Here is a 17,262-nt window from a genome sequence, read left to right on the forward strand (position 1 = left end):
TAGTTTAGTGTTGGGCCAAACAGACCAACAGATTCTTATCCATGTTTATGCTAAGTTAGCTGATTTCTGTTTGGGCAACAGGAGGGGAGTTACAATTGACCTCAGTGCCTTTAAATCTGTCAGAGCTTTTACCTTTGATGGTTATCATGTCAAGGCTGATAAATGAATAATAGGCATTTGGACAAGGCAGACATGTAATTATACCCATCATGAAGTAAAAAGGAGTGAAACTCCTTCAGGAGAGAAGAATAGAAGAAAATTTGACAGGGAAAAAAGGATTTTTTTTCATAAATGCAAACATTGTGAAAATGCTCTAAACCTACTGGCAAAATCTAGCGTCATCCATTGGCGAGCCCTTGACATACATTGATGCTCAAACCTATGTCATCTGCTATCTCAAACAGATTCTGGACTAATTGACAACATCAGTCAAACACTAATTTCTAAGGTCAATTTTGATATGGGAAAAACAGGCAGAGTTCACCCTAATTGCAAGGCAGTCAATTTTAAGGCAAAAGCTTCATTTGGATCTATGATTTCTGTTACGGCAGGTTGTAGGATTTGTTCAGTTTTGTTTTTTTAAAAAAAGGAATGTTCTGGCATTTCACCATTGGATCCAATGATTATTTGGATTGTCGCCACATTGAGGTGAGATGGTGTGGCACAAAAAGGGGAGAAATCCCACGGTGAGTCAACTCAAGTTGCTCATGGGCATCTCCTAATGGCCAGTTATAGAACTACATTGTCAGCGACATGGAAGTAACTGATTGCTTACTGTTTTAGCTGAGGAATGGTATTTATAATAATAATAATCTTTGCATTTGATATAGCGCCTTATCACGTCTTCGAGACATCTCAAAGCGCTTCACAGAGTAAACTACCGTAAAGTGTATTGACTATATTTTGTGGGCAAAACGCAGCAGCTAATTGTACACAGCAGTGTCCCACAAACAGTCATGGATTGAGTGACCAAGTTATTATTATTATTTTTTTTCAAGGAATTATTACCACCATAAAAGCGATCTTCCAATCAACTAACAACCGGGTTCCTGCTTACTGCTAGGTAAACAGAGACGTGTGGAGTAAGGAAATTTGCCCAACGTTTCGCCCTGCCAGGAATCGAACCCTCTCGCTTGCAAGGTGAATGCTCTAACCACTGAGCTACAGGAGTCCATGTAGAGTTGGAATGAGGGGGAAGTGAGAACGAGGAATATTTGAACACATTTACAAATGTTGAAAATTATTAGAGGCTGCTAAGAAGCAGCCAAATCTTCAGTACAGGTTTTACCTTAAAATATGGCCTAAGTTTGTTGAACGGCAACTTATTTTGCATTAAGCTTTTACTGCCGCACACACTGTAGCCATGGCGCAAAGCTTGAGAGAAAAAACACAGTGAACAAGACAAAGTAATGCAGAAGCCAGGACAGCTTGTAAGGCCCAGTTCCCCAGACACATTGTGACCAAACACAGCGGTTCTTTACAAATCTGGTAGCAGCATCATGCATCAGGTGATGGGAAAAAGGAAAAAAGAATGACTTTAACCAGTGTGGTAACTAAAGCAGCAGACAGAGCAGAGAAACAGCGGCTAGGTGGGTCACGTCTTGACAATCTGTGCAAAGCATACACCAGAGTACCAACAGCCAGCAGCAGCCAAGTGCATGATCGAGTATAATAAAAGCCCAAAGTTTGAATTGTTGAATGGGGCCATTTCATTAATTTGCCAAGCTTGCTCACTGGCCCAGCCTACCACGATAACATGCTTCCTCCACAGCAACGGCACTTTTTGTTCGGGGAAGTGCTGTTCCACAATGCAGTGGTGTTTCCTGAGATGGTCTCATTGTGCTACCCCTAATTACTAGTACATACATAAATTTGGTAGGTCATTAACCAATTTCGGCACAATAGGCACAACGTATAAACAAAAAAACACTTGAAAACAAATCTCCATGGTAATTAAAGAATGGCCCCGTAAACCTTGTAAAGTTTTTGTGTTGTCATTATATGTTACAAAGAGCTTCGAAGAAACAACAAACAGACACTTCAACTGATTTAGAGCACTTTCCCCCTCTCTCTCTAGGTCTTTATCAGCTGAAGTTATCTCACTGGCTGCTACATCAATAAGCTTTCATTCTTATTGGCTATTTTACGTACCGAGGAAGGGGTTGGTAGTGGTCAAAAGGGATGATCTGCTTGAAGCCATCACTGTTAGGAACAATAATGCGAACTCTCTGAGTGGAAGGTGTATACAACAAAACAGACACTAAATGATTACAGTACAAAACATCATTTACTTCTGTGACTTGAATTGTTCTTCTGTTAGAAATCTGACTAGAAAGCAAAAGGTTAAAGTTACATCTCTCATTCAATTCACTGTGTTCAACGCTTGTATTGTTTGGTCCAGGTTAAGAAGTTTTTGAATTTGATTGATGTGTTAAGAGATCTTTTTTCGTTCCCAGTAAAACATTCGGAGCAAATTTCGAATTGAGAAACGGCATAAAACATTTTAACATGCAATTTTCAGTTTCTTTCTGCTCTAAAGTGAAATGCAACAACTTTTCAACATACAGGTTACAGACAAATCTAAAACTGCCTCTGGACACTGGTAACAATCTTCAACCAGTCATGCGACTCTGAGTACGTGCTAACAGGGCAGAGATCAATGCATTTAATAATACAGACTAAACAGTGGTATTAACCTCTGACTTCAGTTGTCCAAGCTCAAATTCTTCAAAATAAATAACAAAGCACAATAGTACATCTTTTACTGCATTGCATTTGGGGCAAATGGTCTGTAGCAGAAAAATGTACTTTCAATTTAACCTCAGCCACTTTATTAAGGAGATAGTGTTAATGTGTTAATTACCACCATCTGGAAATTTGCAACAATTGTGGGCATCAAATGTAAGTTGGTTAAGATGTCCCAGCGAGTAAGATTTCCCAGTTTCCACCATTACTTTTCTTCAATAAGATCAGCGGCTAGTCTCCTGTCGATCCTTCTGTTAGTTGTGTATAATGAGATTCCCAATCTGAACTGGAGCCCATCTGTCTGAACAGTTTGTGATTTTTAAAAATTAAATATCTCTAATTCTTGCAGTTACAGTTTAGACATGGCTCCAATGCACACTCTTTCCCTAGAGGGATTCATCCTGCTTATCTAATCCCGGAGAGTTTTAGGTGCAGGTTGGCAAGAGCTCAGGGTATGTGTTGCAGTACTGCTGGAGTTTAACCAGCTAAAACCACATAGTTTGCAATTGAAAGCATTATCTTGTAAGCTTCTCATTGCATGTAAAGCTAGGACCACCTTACCCATTAGGGCCTTGGCTTGCAGGGTTAATGGGAGCTGAGTGGGGAGTGTCTGCACCCAGTGACCGGTCTACCCTCCTGCCAATGAGCCAGGCTGGCTGGGCTGTCATCAGCTGTGCCCTGGAATACTGGAGACCCGACTGGCTCAAGAATCGAAGTAACGAGAACACCACAGAGAGTTAACTCGATTCCGACGTTCTGTTGCCAAACATGTCAACCTGGAGCCAGCTCAATTGCCTGGAGGGCCAGTTCACCTCCCCCCCCCCACCCCTACCCTGAGAATGTTTTGATTGCTGGCATAGGAAGCAATTATCTTCAATGAAACACTAAGATGAGTTGTTTGTTTGCGTGGGGCTGATAAGGAACAAAAGCATCCACTTGAAAAAGATTTGTGAAAAGGGAAACCAATGACATAAGAATATGTCAAAGGTTTTGTTAAAGCATGCTTTTAATTTAATATTTACGAGAAAATACAGCCCATCTGCCAACACACACTCATTAAAATGTCTCTTAAAATGGACTGTGGATTTTTATTAGTGTAAACCGAACCTCCTGGTATTGTATAAATATAATATTTGAACTGATAGTGCTTACTAAATGCATGGTACTGACCTATTTTCTCTATTTTTAATCATGTTTTCCTTATTGTCTCCAGTGTCTGCTGACAACAGGAAGGAACAAGGTTCTAGCAAGCAAAGCTTGCACAAACTGACAGATCTGTTCAGAACTACTAATACTAAACACCTTAAGCTAGATCTTTTCAAAAGTCCAAGTAAAGGATTAGATGCTTCTTCATAACCAATCAATGCTCCACTACATGTCAAATTATGAAATTTTCTACATTACCCCGCGCCACTCACACACGCACACATGCATACATACACAAGCAGATACAATACTAAAACACAATACAAAATTACATTTGTAAAGCACCTTTCACGACGGGAGGAAATCCCAAAGCACTGAACAGTCAGGGATTAGGACCCGAGCTGGGGGGAACACATCCACACCCACACATAATACATTCATACACACATGCATGCACACATGCACAAACACACACTTATAAATACATGCATACATACCGATAGAGATGCACACCAACAGACACATACATACCTACATAAAGCATAATCACTGTTGGTTTGCAACAATAGAAATATATTATTGATGCTCTGTTATCAATCTAGATCCAATAAGATGTCCCATCTTTGAAAAAATATCTAAACATCTACTGAATTTGTTGTATTGGATGATAACTCATTAAATTAGTGGGATCCAGTGAAATTATTGCAAAATGACCAACTTTACAATTAGACATTGTTTATCTTTTAGTAGTCTTGTTACTTTGTACAATGCTTAGTAAAATCCTTAACTACACATATAAAAATGTATTGTGAATTAGTGCTTGTAAAGTGGTTCTGGTATTATAGAGAGCTTGTGCTCTGGTGTATTAGGATATTGGTTCACTCTCTTTATTCTCCATGGGGATGATTTCCCAATGTTATCCATTTGGAAGACCGAACCTGGACACCTGGCAAGACAACCAAAGCTAATCTCACATCACCTATCAGCAATTTATTGAGAAACATTGGTAAAATATGAATGGATAGACACAAAAATAGTCAATATTTCAGAATGGAACCCATTACATTTGATTACTGAGGGATTCAATAGAAGACTAAACAACTAGATATTACCACATTTCCCCAAATATAATTCAGCAGTAGATGCTATTGGCTTTAAGAGTAGAAAAATGCTCACAACAAATATCTATTAGTAGAAAAGGACTTACCTGGGAATGAAATTTTGTAGCAGTGAGCTGCAATAACGTACTATATTATTAATCAGCCTCAAACATAACTATAATTGTATCAACTGGTCAGCGCTTCTTATTTAAAGCAACTGTGTTGATCGAACCTGTGGTTATAATGTATAGTACAATATTTAATGAAATTACAACATTTATCATATGATGAGAATGGACAACTGAAAAACAAATGATTTTTTTTTCAATGATTAATTGAAATTTGAGATCTCATTGAATAAAGCTGTACTGTGATACTTCAGACATTCACAAGGTTACATGCGAGGTTCCAATGAAGAAAGCTGTGCAGCCTATGTGATCTCATCCCACCCGATCATTAATGATGGAAACAATTGTGCTGTGAGCAAATGCAACATATGAGTGAATAATATTTGTCAAAGCATTTCCCCCAAAGAAACACAACCTTTTCCAAGTGAAAAGATTTTGAAATCTTGAATGGTTATTACTTTGCAATAGTTATTACTTTGCAATAGTTATAACATTTCATTCCAGCTTGAGGTCAGATTATTTAAGGCTTTGTTGAATTTCAGAAACTATTATCATGACAAGTGTATGATATTGAAAGTGTTAAATACTGAAAGTGTTAAATGCTGTAGTTGGGTTAATCCAACACTATAAGATCGTCACTTCCTTGTTCTCTATTTAAATCCCAGAACTCTGTGTTGCCTGATGACCTTATCAGAAATTGGCTAACATTTGTTTTGAGCCTAAATTGCACTGTTTCTTAATAGATTTTTAATTGTTGAAATTCTAAAACATCAAATATTTTGAAGAGCCATTGAACATTCAATGTTGTAGAACCTCAATAATTATATATATCGTTAAAAAAACTGTTAGAGATATATTAATTTCTGATAGTGTGTATGTGTGTATGTACATATGTGTGTATTTATGTGTGTGTGTATAATTATGTGTGTGTATGTATTGCGTGTGTGTATGTATTGGTGTATATGTGTGATTGGAAGGGTGGGGGTGTTGTGTGTATTCTTTATAGCACATTATTCTCAAATCATCAACTCACTTTTAACATCTGAGTCACAAATGTATTTCTGAAACAATTTGCAATGCTTAATGCACAAACGTTTTTCTTGTCTCAAGTAAATGTGTCTCCGTGAAGTCTTTTATGAAGCTAACACACTTTATGTCAACAGTATCAGATGAGATTGTTCTGCTTAGAAAACAGTGAGAGGAACTAATGCAGAAACCAAACCCTGCTGTAACTTCAATTTGTTACAGCAAGAAACAGGAAAGGCTTTGTTGATTTTGGCTCATTCTCTTATCTCTCACTGTCTCTCTAGATTCAAATGTTTATTTGTACATTTGGTGTCCAACACGATATGAAGCACATCAACCTCACATTGTAAAGTAATGTGTTAATAGATGAACATTGTGATTTTGTATTGGATGGAAATGTTCAAGAAATGTTGCTTGCTGGTGCACATTAGTGGCTGAGATGCACTGACCTTGCTGGACACGGATCCATATTGCACTCCTGCAGTTTTGGCTTGGGCTTGATGTTTTCAGGGTAATAGTGACAGTACTGGTCTGCCACAACTTGCCTGCTTCGCAAGTCATAACACTCAGCAGACGTCAACTGGTACCCTGGCACACAGCAAAGGGGAAAGAAACATTTACAACATCAACAGAGCCACAGAAATGAATGCCACAGTTCCATTACGATCATCCAAGATGGCACTAGGTGTCATCCTGGTTCAGTTGGTAGCCCTGTCGTCTGAGTCAGAAGGCATTGCTGACACTCCAATGCACAATGCTGGGGGAGTGCTACAGGACTGAAGGAGCAGTCCTTCAGATGGGTCGTTAACCAAGGTCTCATCGACCTGTTCAGGTGGACATCAAAGATCCAATGGCACCTTTGAAAAGAGTTTCTCCCAGAGTATTGGCCAACTATCTCTCAGCTACAATTGGGTATTCACCTCATGGCTCTCTTTTCGATATTTCTACTCACAAATTGGCTGCAAGGGTTATTATTATTATAATCCCAATTCGCTGGACTCTATAAAGGCACTGCATGTGTTTGTCCAATTCTTATCAATAAACTGTACGTGAATATGTTGCTCCAAATATTTATGTTCTGTTAGTCCAGCACACCTTTGGCGAATCATGCATTTTAGGTGGAGGTTCAGCCAACATAAATTGCAGTAGAACCTTGTTCATAAGAAAACTGAAGGAGAGCTGTTCATGCACATTGCTGTTTGTGCTCACTGTAGTGACTGAGAATCACAGTGGGCTCGACCCACCATGGCCCATTGAAAGTTCTTTGGCAGTCCAATGAAATGCTTAAGGATTTTAAACAGACCAATTTGTAATACTATTGAAGATGGCATGACCTTTATGTACTCTTTATGTATTCTTGAATGTATTAAGGTGGGCATATAATAAAATGGGTATGCCTAACTGTGTATGTGCTAAAAACGGACCTAATCTAAAATGGACATATACTAAGATGGATATGAGAGAGAACTTGTAACAGGCATTTAACTTTTAACAGATGAATTGTGGAGCAGGAAGTTTAGCCAATCTTCCCACTCCACACTTTTCTATAGCCAGGAACATAGAAGCAGAGGAATAAAGAGCACTGGAACTGATCATGGCTGTCTATCAGACTGGTCCCAAAGTAAAATAAAATTCTAAATATAATGAAGAATCCAACATAAACACAGCATGAGTGACATTGCTATTATCTAACCAGTAACTAATATTAGCATTATATTATATCTATTTTCAAAGAGGAAGAGGAACAAAAAACAGTTGCATAGTCATGGTTACCTCCACTACAGGTCACAGAGCAAGGAAAGAAATCTGTTTCCCTCCACTGATGGATGATGGGCTGATAAAAGAGATATTGCACTGAACTGTCCGCTGTACCTGCATATTGTATCTGCAAAAGACAAGCAAAAAGTAATCTTCAGGCAATGCTGTAACCAACGATTTCTGTATAACATATACACATGCCATCTACACATGCAAATATTCCTGTGTCTGGATTCGAATATGCACTCTCTCCCCTGAGAGCGAAACCCTGCTCTCCTAAAGCTAGAGAGTATTCGGCATAAGTTGGAAAAAGCCAAGGCTTGTGGATCGCAGAATGTTGGGGTTTGGAAGGTTAACAGGAGTCAAGTAGGATGCATTCCTGCCCCAGTCACTGGTCTGCTCTACCAAGTGCTGCTGATGAGCCAGGCTGGTTAGCTTATCATCAGCAATGGCCTGGAGCACTGTGGACCTGTCATTCTCAGTAACTGGGACCACAGAGACGACCACAGAGGGCTAACTCAATTCCAACATTCTGTTGTCAAGTACATCACCTTGGACTCAACTCCAAGAAGGCTCCACTTACCACCACCTCTCCTTCTCCAGGTTAGTCACCAGTCATTTGACATCTGACGAGCCGAAGGTGGAAAGCAGGTATGGTACCAGGAACTCCCTGGGGAAATTTCTAGATGAGATTGTTTTCTCACTGTACATTTTATTCAACAAGAGTCAAAACTCAGCTCTACAGAACAAAACAATCCCTCAGAGTAATTACACTTTAGCTCTTGTGGCAGCATATAGACGTTTAAAATAGGTGTGCAGCGGCCAACTGTAATGCCCTACCCCTGCCATCTGGTTTCAGCTAACTCAATATAGACATTGAATTGAAGCCATATTCTAATGCTGTACTGGACAATGCCTTTACATACAAGGCAATTGAAGGAGCATTCTTTTGCTTCCTGTCACTTGATGCTTTCATGATATGAGGGGACCTGGATAGCAAATCATGCGATGGTGTGGGTAAGGGTGTTTGCCATTCAAGATACTGAACTTGAATAGAATATTTGTGGAGGTGAAGTGCAAAAACCTAGATGGGATTCGGTTTTGAAAAAGTGCATTGCAAATTACTTTTCAAACCATGCCATAATTTGAACTCTTAGATAGAGTTACTGTTGCTCTGAGATAGATATTATTCTATTACTGCTAATAGTATGCTGACTCAAAGCGTATCTGAATAGTCGGCAGAATTTTGGGAAAGTCACTAATTCATTTAAGCTTCTGGAACACAAGTGAAGTCTCCTGTTACTTTTCTTAAGTGGCTTGCAAGTGTACATTTTTTTGACATGATGGGCAACTTCCTAAACCTCTCTGAGGAATGCCCTTTTAAAATACAGACTTTATATAACCCTTTCCTCCCTGAGCAAATCAAAACTTCCCAATGGTTGCAAGATTGAATACTGAGGCCCGTCCTTCAAAAGTATGCATTGTTACCCCACTGCTCTGGCTTCATTCCCACTTCTGTCACCATACCTACAAAAAGCATCACTGGAAGCCATTTGTAGAACACTATTTCTCATTAAAATAGGTGTAACTATACATAGGGGGCAAATACACGTCACCATGCTTGTCAATCAGACTCCGAGTCTAAACTCAATCTAATTGGCAACATTGCTGCAGAAATGTTTGGAACCTTACTGGCCGTAATACTCAAAATATGTAATTTCTATCAGGGAGGAGGGCTGCAGGTGATTACAAATATAGGGTGAGACAAGGCTATCGAGTCATTGTATGTCAGAACACTAGTGATGTTGGGAGTCAAAGCCTGAAGCAAAAAGGTTGAGTTAAGAAAGTAAAGAAGAAATTTGCATTTTTATAGCATATCAAGGGTGTCAACTGGGCTCAAAGGTTAGCACTCTCATGTTTGGGTCGGAAGGTTGTGGGTTTAAGCCCCATGTGGGAATTGACCTCGTAGTCGAGGCTAACACTCCAGTGTAGTATTGGGGAAGCACTGTATGTTGGAAGGACTTTAAAAATTCAATGAGACTATTTGAAAATTCTTTTCTTGAAAAACAGAATTTCTCCTAGTATCCTGGCCGGCAGACCTCCAGGTAACTTGGCAGTTGTTTGTGGGATGTCGTGTCTGCCTACAAATACACAGTCACTAGATTTTGAGACATTTTTTTGTCATAAGCGCTATACAAGTACAAGGATTATTACAAATAGATAGCTAATTACTAATAAGTAGCATTACAAAATTTGTTATTGAGTAAACAGCAAATAATAATAATTATTGCATTTGATATAACACCTAATCACACTGTTGAGCGGTATCAAAGCACTTCAAGAGATTTTACTGTGCCTGTGTAATTGAAGGCAAACAGTGGCAAGAATAAGGAAAAAGATAGCAATGAAAGGAATTGGGACTGAACAAACAAATTCACTCAGAAATGTCGGATGGATTTTAATGTGGATGAAGTTACAGTAATGCACATTGGAACAGGAAACAAGAAACATTTGGATATGATGAAGAGACGTCCTTTAGCAAAGTTGAAAATGGATTTTAGCAGACTCATTTATCACTCGCTGAAAGGTTCCAGTCAATGCAAACCTGCTATCAATAATGTCTAACAACATATTGGATGCACCTCAAGGGTATTTGATTATAAGTTGAAACAAGAATCCTAACCTTGTGTGGACTTTATTGATTTGGAAAACTGTGTGAGATTTTGGCAATTCTACCTTCAAAAGGACAGTGATGTATTAGAGAAGAGCAAAGAACAAAAACGATGAATCCAGGGAGACAGGAATTTCCCCCCACACACTCCGGCATTCTGGATGGATGACTGACTAAGTGATGCCTTTACAATTTGTTGACATCAAAGCCAAGAGAAATGCATGTGTTTTTGTGAATTTGCTGGGTGGTGCAATAATAAAGGTCAATCAGGAAAATGCGGATTCAAAACACTGTGGCTTTTACCAACTAATATAACATGAAAAAGTTTTTGTTTTCAAGGTGACTGGGGTTTGCTTTGTGGTTTGTTAGATAATAAAAATAACAACCAATAAAAATATAGTGCCTTACAGGTCAAATAAACAAAATGCTTACAAAATATTATAATAATAATGCTTGCGTTCCACTGCATGCCAGGATGATACTTATAATTGATTTATAACATTAACCAATACTGGTTAATATTATAAATCATATTAAAACAACAACAAATTGCACTTATATAGCACCCTCCACACAGGGTAGCACCTCACACTGTAATAATCTAAGTGATTTGAAATGAAAGTGACTATTGTTTTAAAGTTATAAAGATAAAATTAATGGACTGACTAAAATCTAGCCAAATTATTCATCTAATTACTGTGTGGACATCACTGGTACAGATTATTACAGGCAGTTTTTCACGCAAAAGGTAATGGAAATCGGAAACTCTCACCCCCAAAAGGCTGTGGATGCTGGATCCCTCAAGGGATATGGGGCAAGGGTGGGTAATTCGAATTGAGGTACTTGTCAGCCATATCCGCTGCACACCTATTTTAAATGTCTAGATGCTGCCAAAAGAGCTGAAGTATAATTACTCTGAGTGATTGTTTTGTTCTGTAGAGCTGAGTTTTGACTCTTGTTGAATAAAATGTACAGTGAGAAAACAATCTCATCTAGAAGACAGACTTTAAATAAACCCCTAGCTTACTGGATTCCACGTATCTAGAATCCATCGATCCCCCTTCGATCCAGCTGGTTGGGGTTTCAGTGTATATTGAATTTTAGGCACCGGGTAGAGGAGGTCACTCTGCAGAGGACTGAGCTGGTCCCAATAAGTGCCCCCAAAGAAGGCGACTTACTGAGCTCTAACATACCCAAGAATCTTTAAGCAAAGGCAGGCTCACTATAAATCACAGTACAGTTCATCCAAGGAGGAATCAGGCTCCAAGCACACCCACTCTAAACAAGTCAGGCTCTACAATTCCAGTGAATGCCTGCGGAATAGCAACAATCTGCACTGGAGGCAAGATGGCTTGTGCCCTCCCAATGGTAAAGCCTTGCTGCCTTGCAGAATGTCCATACAGCCTGAGTAGGGGTCCTCAGTCTAGATGACTTATGTCATGGGGGAGCCTTGAGCCCAGAAAGTTTGTGAACCCTTGGACTAGATGGACCGATCACCAACGGCTAACTGAAATTGGGGAGGACAAGTTTGCAGGGCTATGGGGAGAGAGTGCGAGAGGGGATTGATTTGGATAGCTTTTTTAAAAGAGCTGGCACAGACACGATGGGCCTTCTTTGCTGTATAAATCTATGATTCTATGAATTGTCACTGTTACTAGATATGAATCCAAAAGAAAGTAAAATGTCCAAAAGACACAACATTTAAGAATAAAATATTTAAGTTAATGCTTAATCTGTGGTCAAAGTGGCTCCCATATTTGAAACTATCGCTTGAATGAAAGTGTTACCTTAACAGTAAAATCTGCACCAAGAGGGCCATTTGTTCTCAGTATCTCTTTCTCTGGAAGTTTCTGATACTCCAGACTGGTGTTTTCAATGTTTAAGGCTCCAGGAACACTGAGGTCATTTTCTCCCTTCTGACCAAGCAGGGTCTTAGTTTCCAAATCTGAAAATACAATAAAGATGCAGTGAACTTTCAATCACCACTTTTGTACAGCAGAGAAATTCAAAGTAATACTGAAAATGCAGCCATTTACTGATTCAAAAAAATAACTTTTCACAGTACAATATCATGAACTTATAAAGTATTTCCTGAACCTGTACTTGGGGTAGACAGTAACTGTAAGACTGTTGATCAGTTATTGTACAGTTAACATCTTATTGCTATAGATCAGTAACTTTACTGCTGCCACCAGGCTTGTCAAACAGTTTCAGGCCTTGGAGGCCAGATGAGTAGATAAGCATGAACCATGGGGTTGGTTAAACTGGTTTCCTTGAAATTGGTGGCATCACTTCCAACAAAATGGTCACCACCAATGCTTCTCCCTGTGAAAATGGCCATCTCTGATTTCACCTCCTGTGTGAGCAGGAAAACCCACAAACAGTTTTGTAGTTCACGGGACCCCATGTTATAAGCAACTCACGCACAATTATAACAGGGTCGTGCTGTATTTAGAAGTTGAAGGACTAGGCAGTGATATCTCTTTGATGCTGTGTGAGTACAATGTCAGGTTACATTGCCTGTGGTGAGTTCACCTTCAGGAGTGAGTTCCTTTGTTTCTGTGTCAATGTAGACTGGAAGGAAGACCGTGATTTTCACCAATGAGAACAGTTTCTCACACAAGCACAAACTCAAACACGATGCCACATTGCAGAAAAGATGCAAACTTTGGCAAACCAATGGCAGAGATTTTTTTTTAGCTCTGTATTACAATGTAGTTCTATTAATTCCATTAAGTGAGCTAGTAGATTGTCCACCTCCATGGTAAAGGGAAACCCAGGCAAAGGGAATTCTATTTTCTGCGCTTCAAAATCTCAGAAACATCTGGAGAACTCAATTCAGATATAGTAGATGTATGCAGAATGTTGGTTGCCATTTGGAAGAAAGCCAGGAAATTTGCTGGCAAAAGTAGTGGAATTGTACGAAGTTGATTTTTTGCAGTCGTCTGTCCCACAAATGAAGTTTCAAGTCAAATGCACGAGCATTGTCATACAGCTGTGAAACAAGTTCATTTTACTTTTGAAGACATGTTCAGTCCATTTTAGTGCATGGTCAAGGCCACCTGAATTGCCATATTGTAGAACCAATTTTCATCTGTCAATTTGGCTACATTGTAACTCTAGATCAGTTACTGTACAGTTTACACTGTAATACTGAAGATCAAGCACTGCATGGTTTCACTAACACTGTAGATCAGTTAATGTACAATTTACACTGCAACACTGAAGATCACGGTTTACACTGTGTCAATCAGTGACTTTGGAGGTTACACTGTAACACTGTACATCAGTTACTATACAGTTTACACTGTGACATTGTGTATCAAGTTAATTTGCATTTTACACTGGCAGATAGAATCAGACACATCAAATTACTTAAGAGTATCCAAGCCAAGCATCCCACCTACACATAAAAATTCCAGAGATAGATTGTTGGAATGGAAAGTGCACTCTCTATCTGGAAGGCCACAGATGTTGGTTGGTAAGCCCACAGTGTGTGTTGGGGTACTGTTGGAGTCTAACCAACTAAAATAATAATAATAATAATAAGCCTTGCATTTGATATAATGGCTTATCATGTCTTTGAGACGCCTCAAAGCGCTTCACAGAAAAATCATGTTGCTTGCCTTTGAAAGCACTGTCTGGCAAGCTTGTCTAGCTAGGAGCACTCTACCCATTAGGGCTTTTGCTTGCAGGGTTAACAGAAGTCAAATGGGAAGAATCCTTGTCCCCAGTGACTGGTCTGCCGTTCCAATTTCTGCCGATGAGCCAGCCTATCTGTGCTGTCATCAGCAGTGCGCTGGAGTACTGCAGACCCGCCTGGCTTAGGAACTAGACTACCAAGACCACCACAGAGAGCTGGCTCAATTCTGACATTCCAGTGCCAAACATGTCACCTTGGAGCCAGTTCAGTTCCAAGTCAATCAACCCAAATCTACCACTGTCACACACGTCAACATTAAAATACAGAAAGAATCATTCTGCTCTCACAACCAGCAGCAAATGGGATCATAAAAAAGAGAGGCCGATGTATGTTTCAGCAGATGTTACATATAGATATCACAGGCTTCACTTCAACTTGCAGATTGTTTCTGATTATTGGTAAATGTTTTCCATTACATCATTAAGGATGATCTCAAAAATATGGCAACAAACAGAAGAGTTAAAGAGTTTCATTCCTAAAAATCTGTGTCTACTTACACAGATGGTCCGGGCCTTTGAGCACAATCCTGATGTGCCGACTTCCATATGGAATAGCAATGACAGTGTCATCCACTGGGAAAGAAATATTAAGAATTAGACTTTTTCTGGAAAATCAATCTTAGCGAAGTGCAGGTAGTGTGACTTCATGATTCTGCTTCGAACATGTTATTGGATTCAATTACAGGGTAAAATTTGTGACATTTCTAAGAAGCAATGTGATAAAAACAGATTTGCACAGTTCCATCTTTTCCTGAACAATGACCGTGGAACTGAACATTGCCTCTTCTCTTCAGTCTGACTCGCAACTGTGATTTAATTCAGCTCCATCTTACCAGACATCTCACCACTAGCCTGGCTTCAATGTTAATTCTGAAACAGTATTTGTTCACTGTTACATAGGACAATGTCTGGTATAGTTCAGTGGCCTGTTTTTTTGTTTTGTTTTTTAACTCGCCTCAAATGCCAATATCCACAATTGGGGGCAGTGTCGGAGCAGAAACATTCTATTGACAACCAATACAGTGTGACAATCGAATGGGTTATGAAATATTGTGAATGTAACCCCATTATAATAATGATATAGCTCCTTATCATGTCTTTGAGACATCTCAAAGTGCTTCACAGGATGTACTGTAAAGTGTAGTGACTGTGTATTTTGTGGGCGAAACGCGGCAGCCAATTGCACGCAGCAGTGTCCCACAAACAGTCGTGGATTGAGTGACCAATTTATGATTATTATTTTTGAAGGGATTATTACCCCCAGAAAAGCTATCTGCCAATTGACTAACAAGCGGGTTCCTGCTTACTGTTTGTATATTCTGCGATCCAGTCTAATCAATTCATCCTCTCCCTCTTTTCTCCCTTGCTTCAGCGTTTTGATTCAATCTTCAATTCCAGCCTGTATCTGTCTTAAAACTTTTCCCAGACACAAGCTCCCATTTGTGCCAGCAATAGGAAGACAATTACGCAAAGATGTCTGGCAGACTCCAGCCTTTTAATTAGGCAACTTTCCACTTTACTGCGTCTCCTGTTTTTTTGTGAGGGAGGGGGAGAAAGAGGGGGAGATCGAGGGGGTTGTGCTCTCTCTGCCTATGTTAACCTCTTACTGTTTTATGGACTTTCTATTAGGCACCTACAAATGTTTGCATATGTTGTGCCTTTATTTCCAGGCCTTATAAACAAGCTGTGCTTGTTCACCTAACCACATCACAGATTGGACTCTTTTGACATGCACTTACAATAGGAATATTTGGGACAGAGACTTCAACACACTTTCATTCCTCCTCAGCCAGGAGTCCTGTAGCTTAGTGGTGAGAGCACTCGCCTCGCAAACAAGAAGACCTGGGTTCAAATCCCAGGCAGGGCAAAAGCAGTAAATTGGAACCCGGTTATTAGTCGATTGGCGGATATCAAAAAAATAAATTAATAATAATTTGGTCACTCAATCCAGGACTGTTTGTGGGACACTGGTGTGTGCAATTGGCTGCCGCATTTCACCCACAAAATATACAGTCATTTCACTTTACAGTATATTCTGTGATGCGCTTTGAGGCGTCTAAACAACGTGATAAGGTACTATATCAAAGGCCAGGATTATTATTATAAGGAGCAGAAGCTAGTAAAAACAACACAGCGGCACACTATTATTACTGCCTGACATCAGCTCAGCCATGATTAAAATCTCACTTACTCAAAGTCAATCCTGGTTAGATGTGGCCTCTTGGCTGTGGGATTTGGGATAAGTGCCTTCTTCAATAGCCTTCAGCAAGGCCTTAACAAGGTAAATGGATGCAATTTCATCAATTGCCCTAATTTTTTTTTACAGGAGGTGGAATATTGAGCTGCTGGTATAATTGCTGGAATTCCATGCCTATTTAACTGCAGTTATACAGAGCTTTCTGAAAACGGAACCTGTCTTAAAAACTCAGAGGCTATGAATGAGGTGCAGAGTTTTATGGAGAGTTCCAGAGAACAGGTGCAAAGAAGCTGAAAGCTCACCCACCAAAGCAGGCCTGAGTTGGTGGAGCAGAGAGAGTCAATGGGACCACAGGAGATCACAAAGAAAGAGTTAAATGAGCATGCAAAGGGAGGAATTTGGATAATAACAATAATCCTTGCATTTGGTACAGTGCTTTTCACGTTGGGAGGACGTGAGGGTTAGGGTTAAGGTTAATATCATTGGAGGACATCGCAAAGCTTCTCAGAGGATAAACTGAAAAGTGAAATGACAGTGTGTTTTGTTGAGATCTTAGCAACTTGGGGTGGGGGGGAGGTAAGCGAGGTCTCCTTGGAACTAAACTGGCTGACAGCACGGCCAGTCTGGCTCATCGGTAGGAGCTGGTTTGACTCCAACAGTACCCCAATGCATACTCAAGCCTTGGCTCTTGACAACCTGGGCCTAATACTTTCCGGAATTAGGTAAACAGGATGCGTCCCTCATTCCAACTATTTATATCTGGGATTTCCATGTGTAGGTGGGAAGCAT

The 17,262-nt window shown here is 39.7% G+C and overlaps 1 protein-coding gene across 1 annotated transcript in view; it reads right to left on the reverse strand.

The window, feature by feature from the left end:
• Positions 1-17,262, reverse strand: part of LOC103178080 (ADAMTS-like protein 1) — a 162,562-nt gene that overhangs the window by 104,503 nt on the left and 40,797 nt on the right. The window contains exons 5-9 of the mRNA XM_007892594.2: positions 14,775-14,849; positions 12,362-12,519; positions 7,919-8,030; positions 6,595-6,733; positions 2,152-2,202 (exon numbers count right to left, since the gene is read on the reverse strand). Of these exons, the coding sequence (XP_007890785.2) occupies positions 2,152-2,202; positions 6,595-6,733; positions 7,919-8,030; positions 12,362-12,519; positions 14,775-14,849 (535 nt within the window). The remainder of the gene's footprint in view (positions 1-2,151; positions 2,203-6,594; positions 6,734-7,918; positions 8,031-12,361; positions 12,520-14,774; positions 14,850-17,262) is intronic.

This window comes from Callorhinchus milii, unplaced genomic scaffold, assembly GCF_018977255.1.
Source record: "Callorhinchus milii isolate IMCB2004 unplaced genomic scaffold, IMCB_Cmil_1.0 Scaffold1, whole genome shotgun sequence".
Lineage (NCBI taxonomy): Eukaryota > Metazoa > Chordata > Chondrichthyes > Chimaeriformes > Callorhinchidae > Callorhinchus > Callorhinchus milii.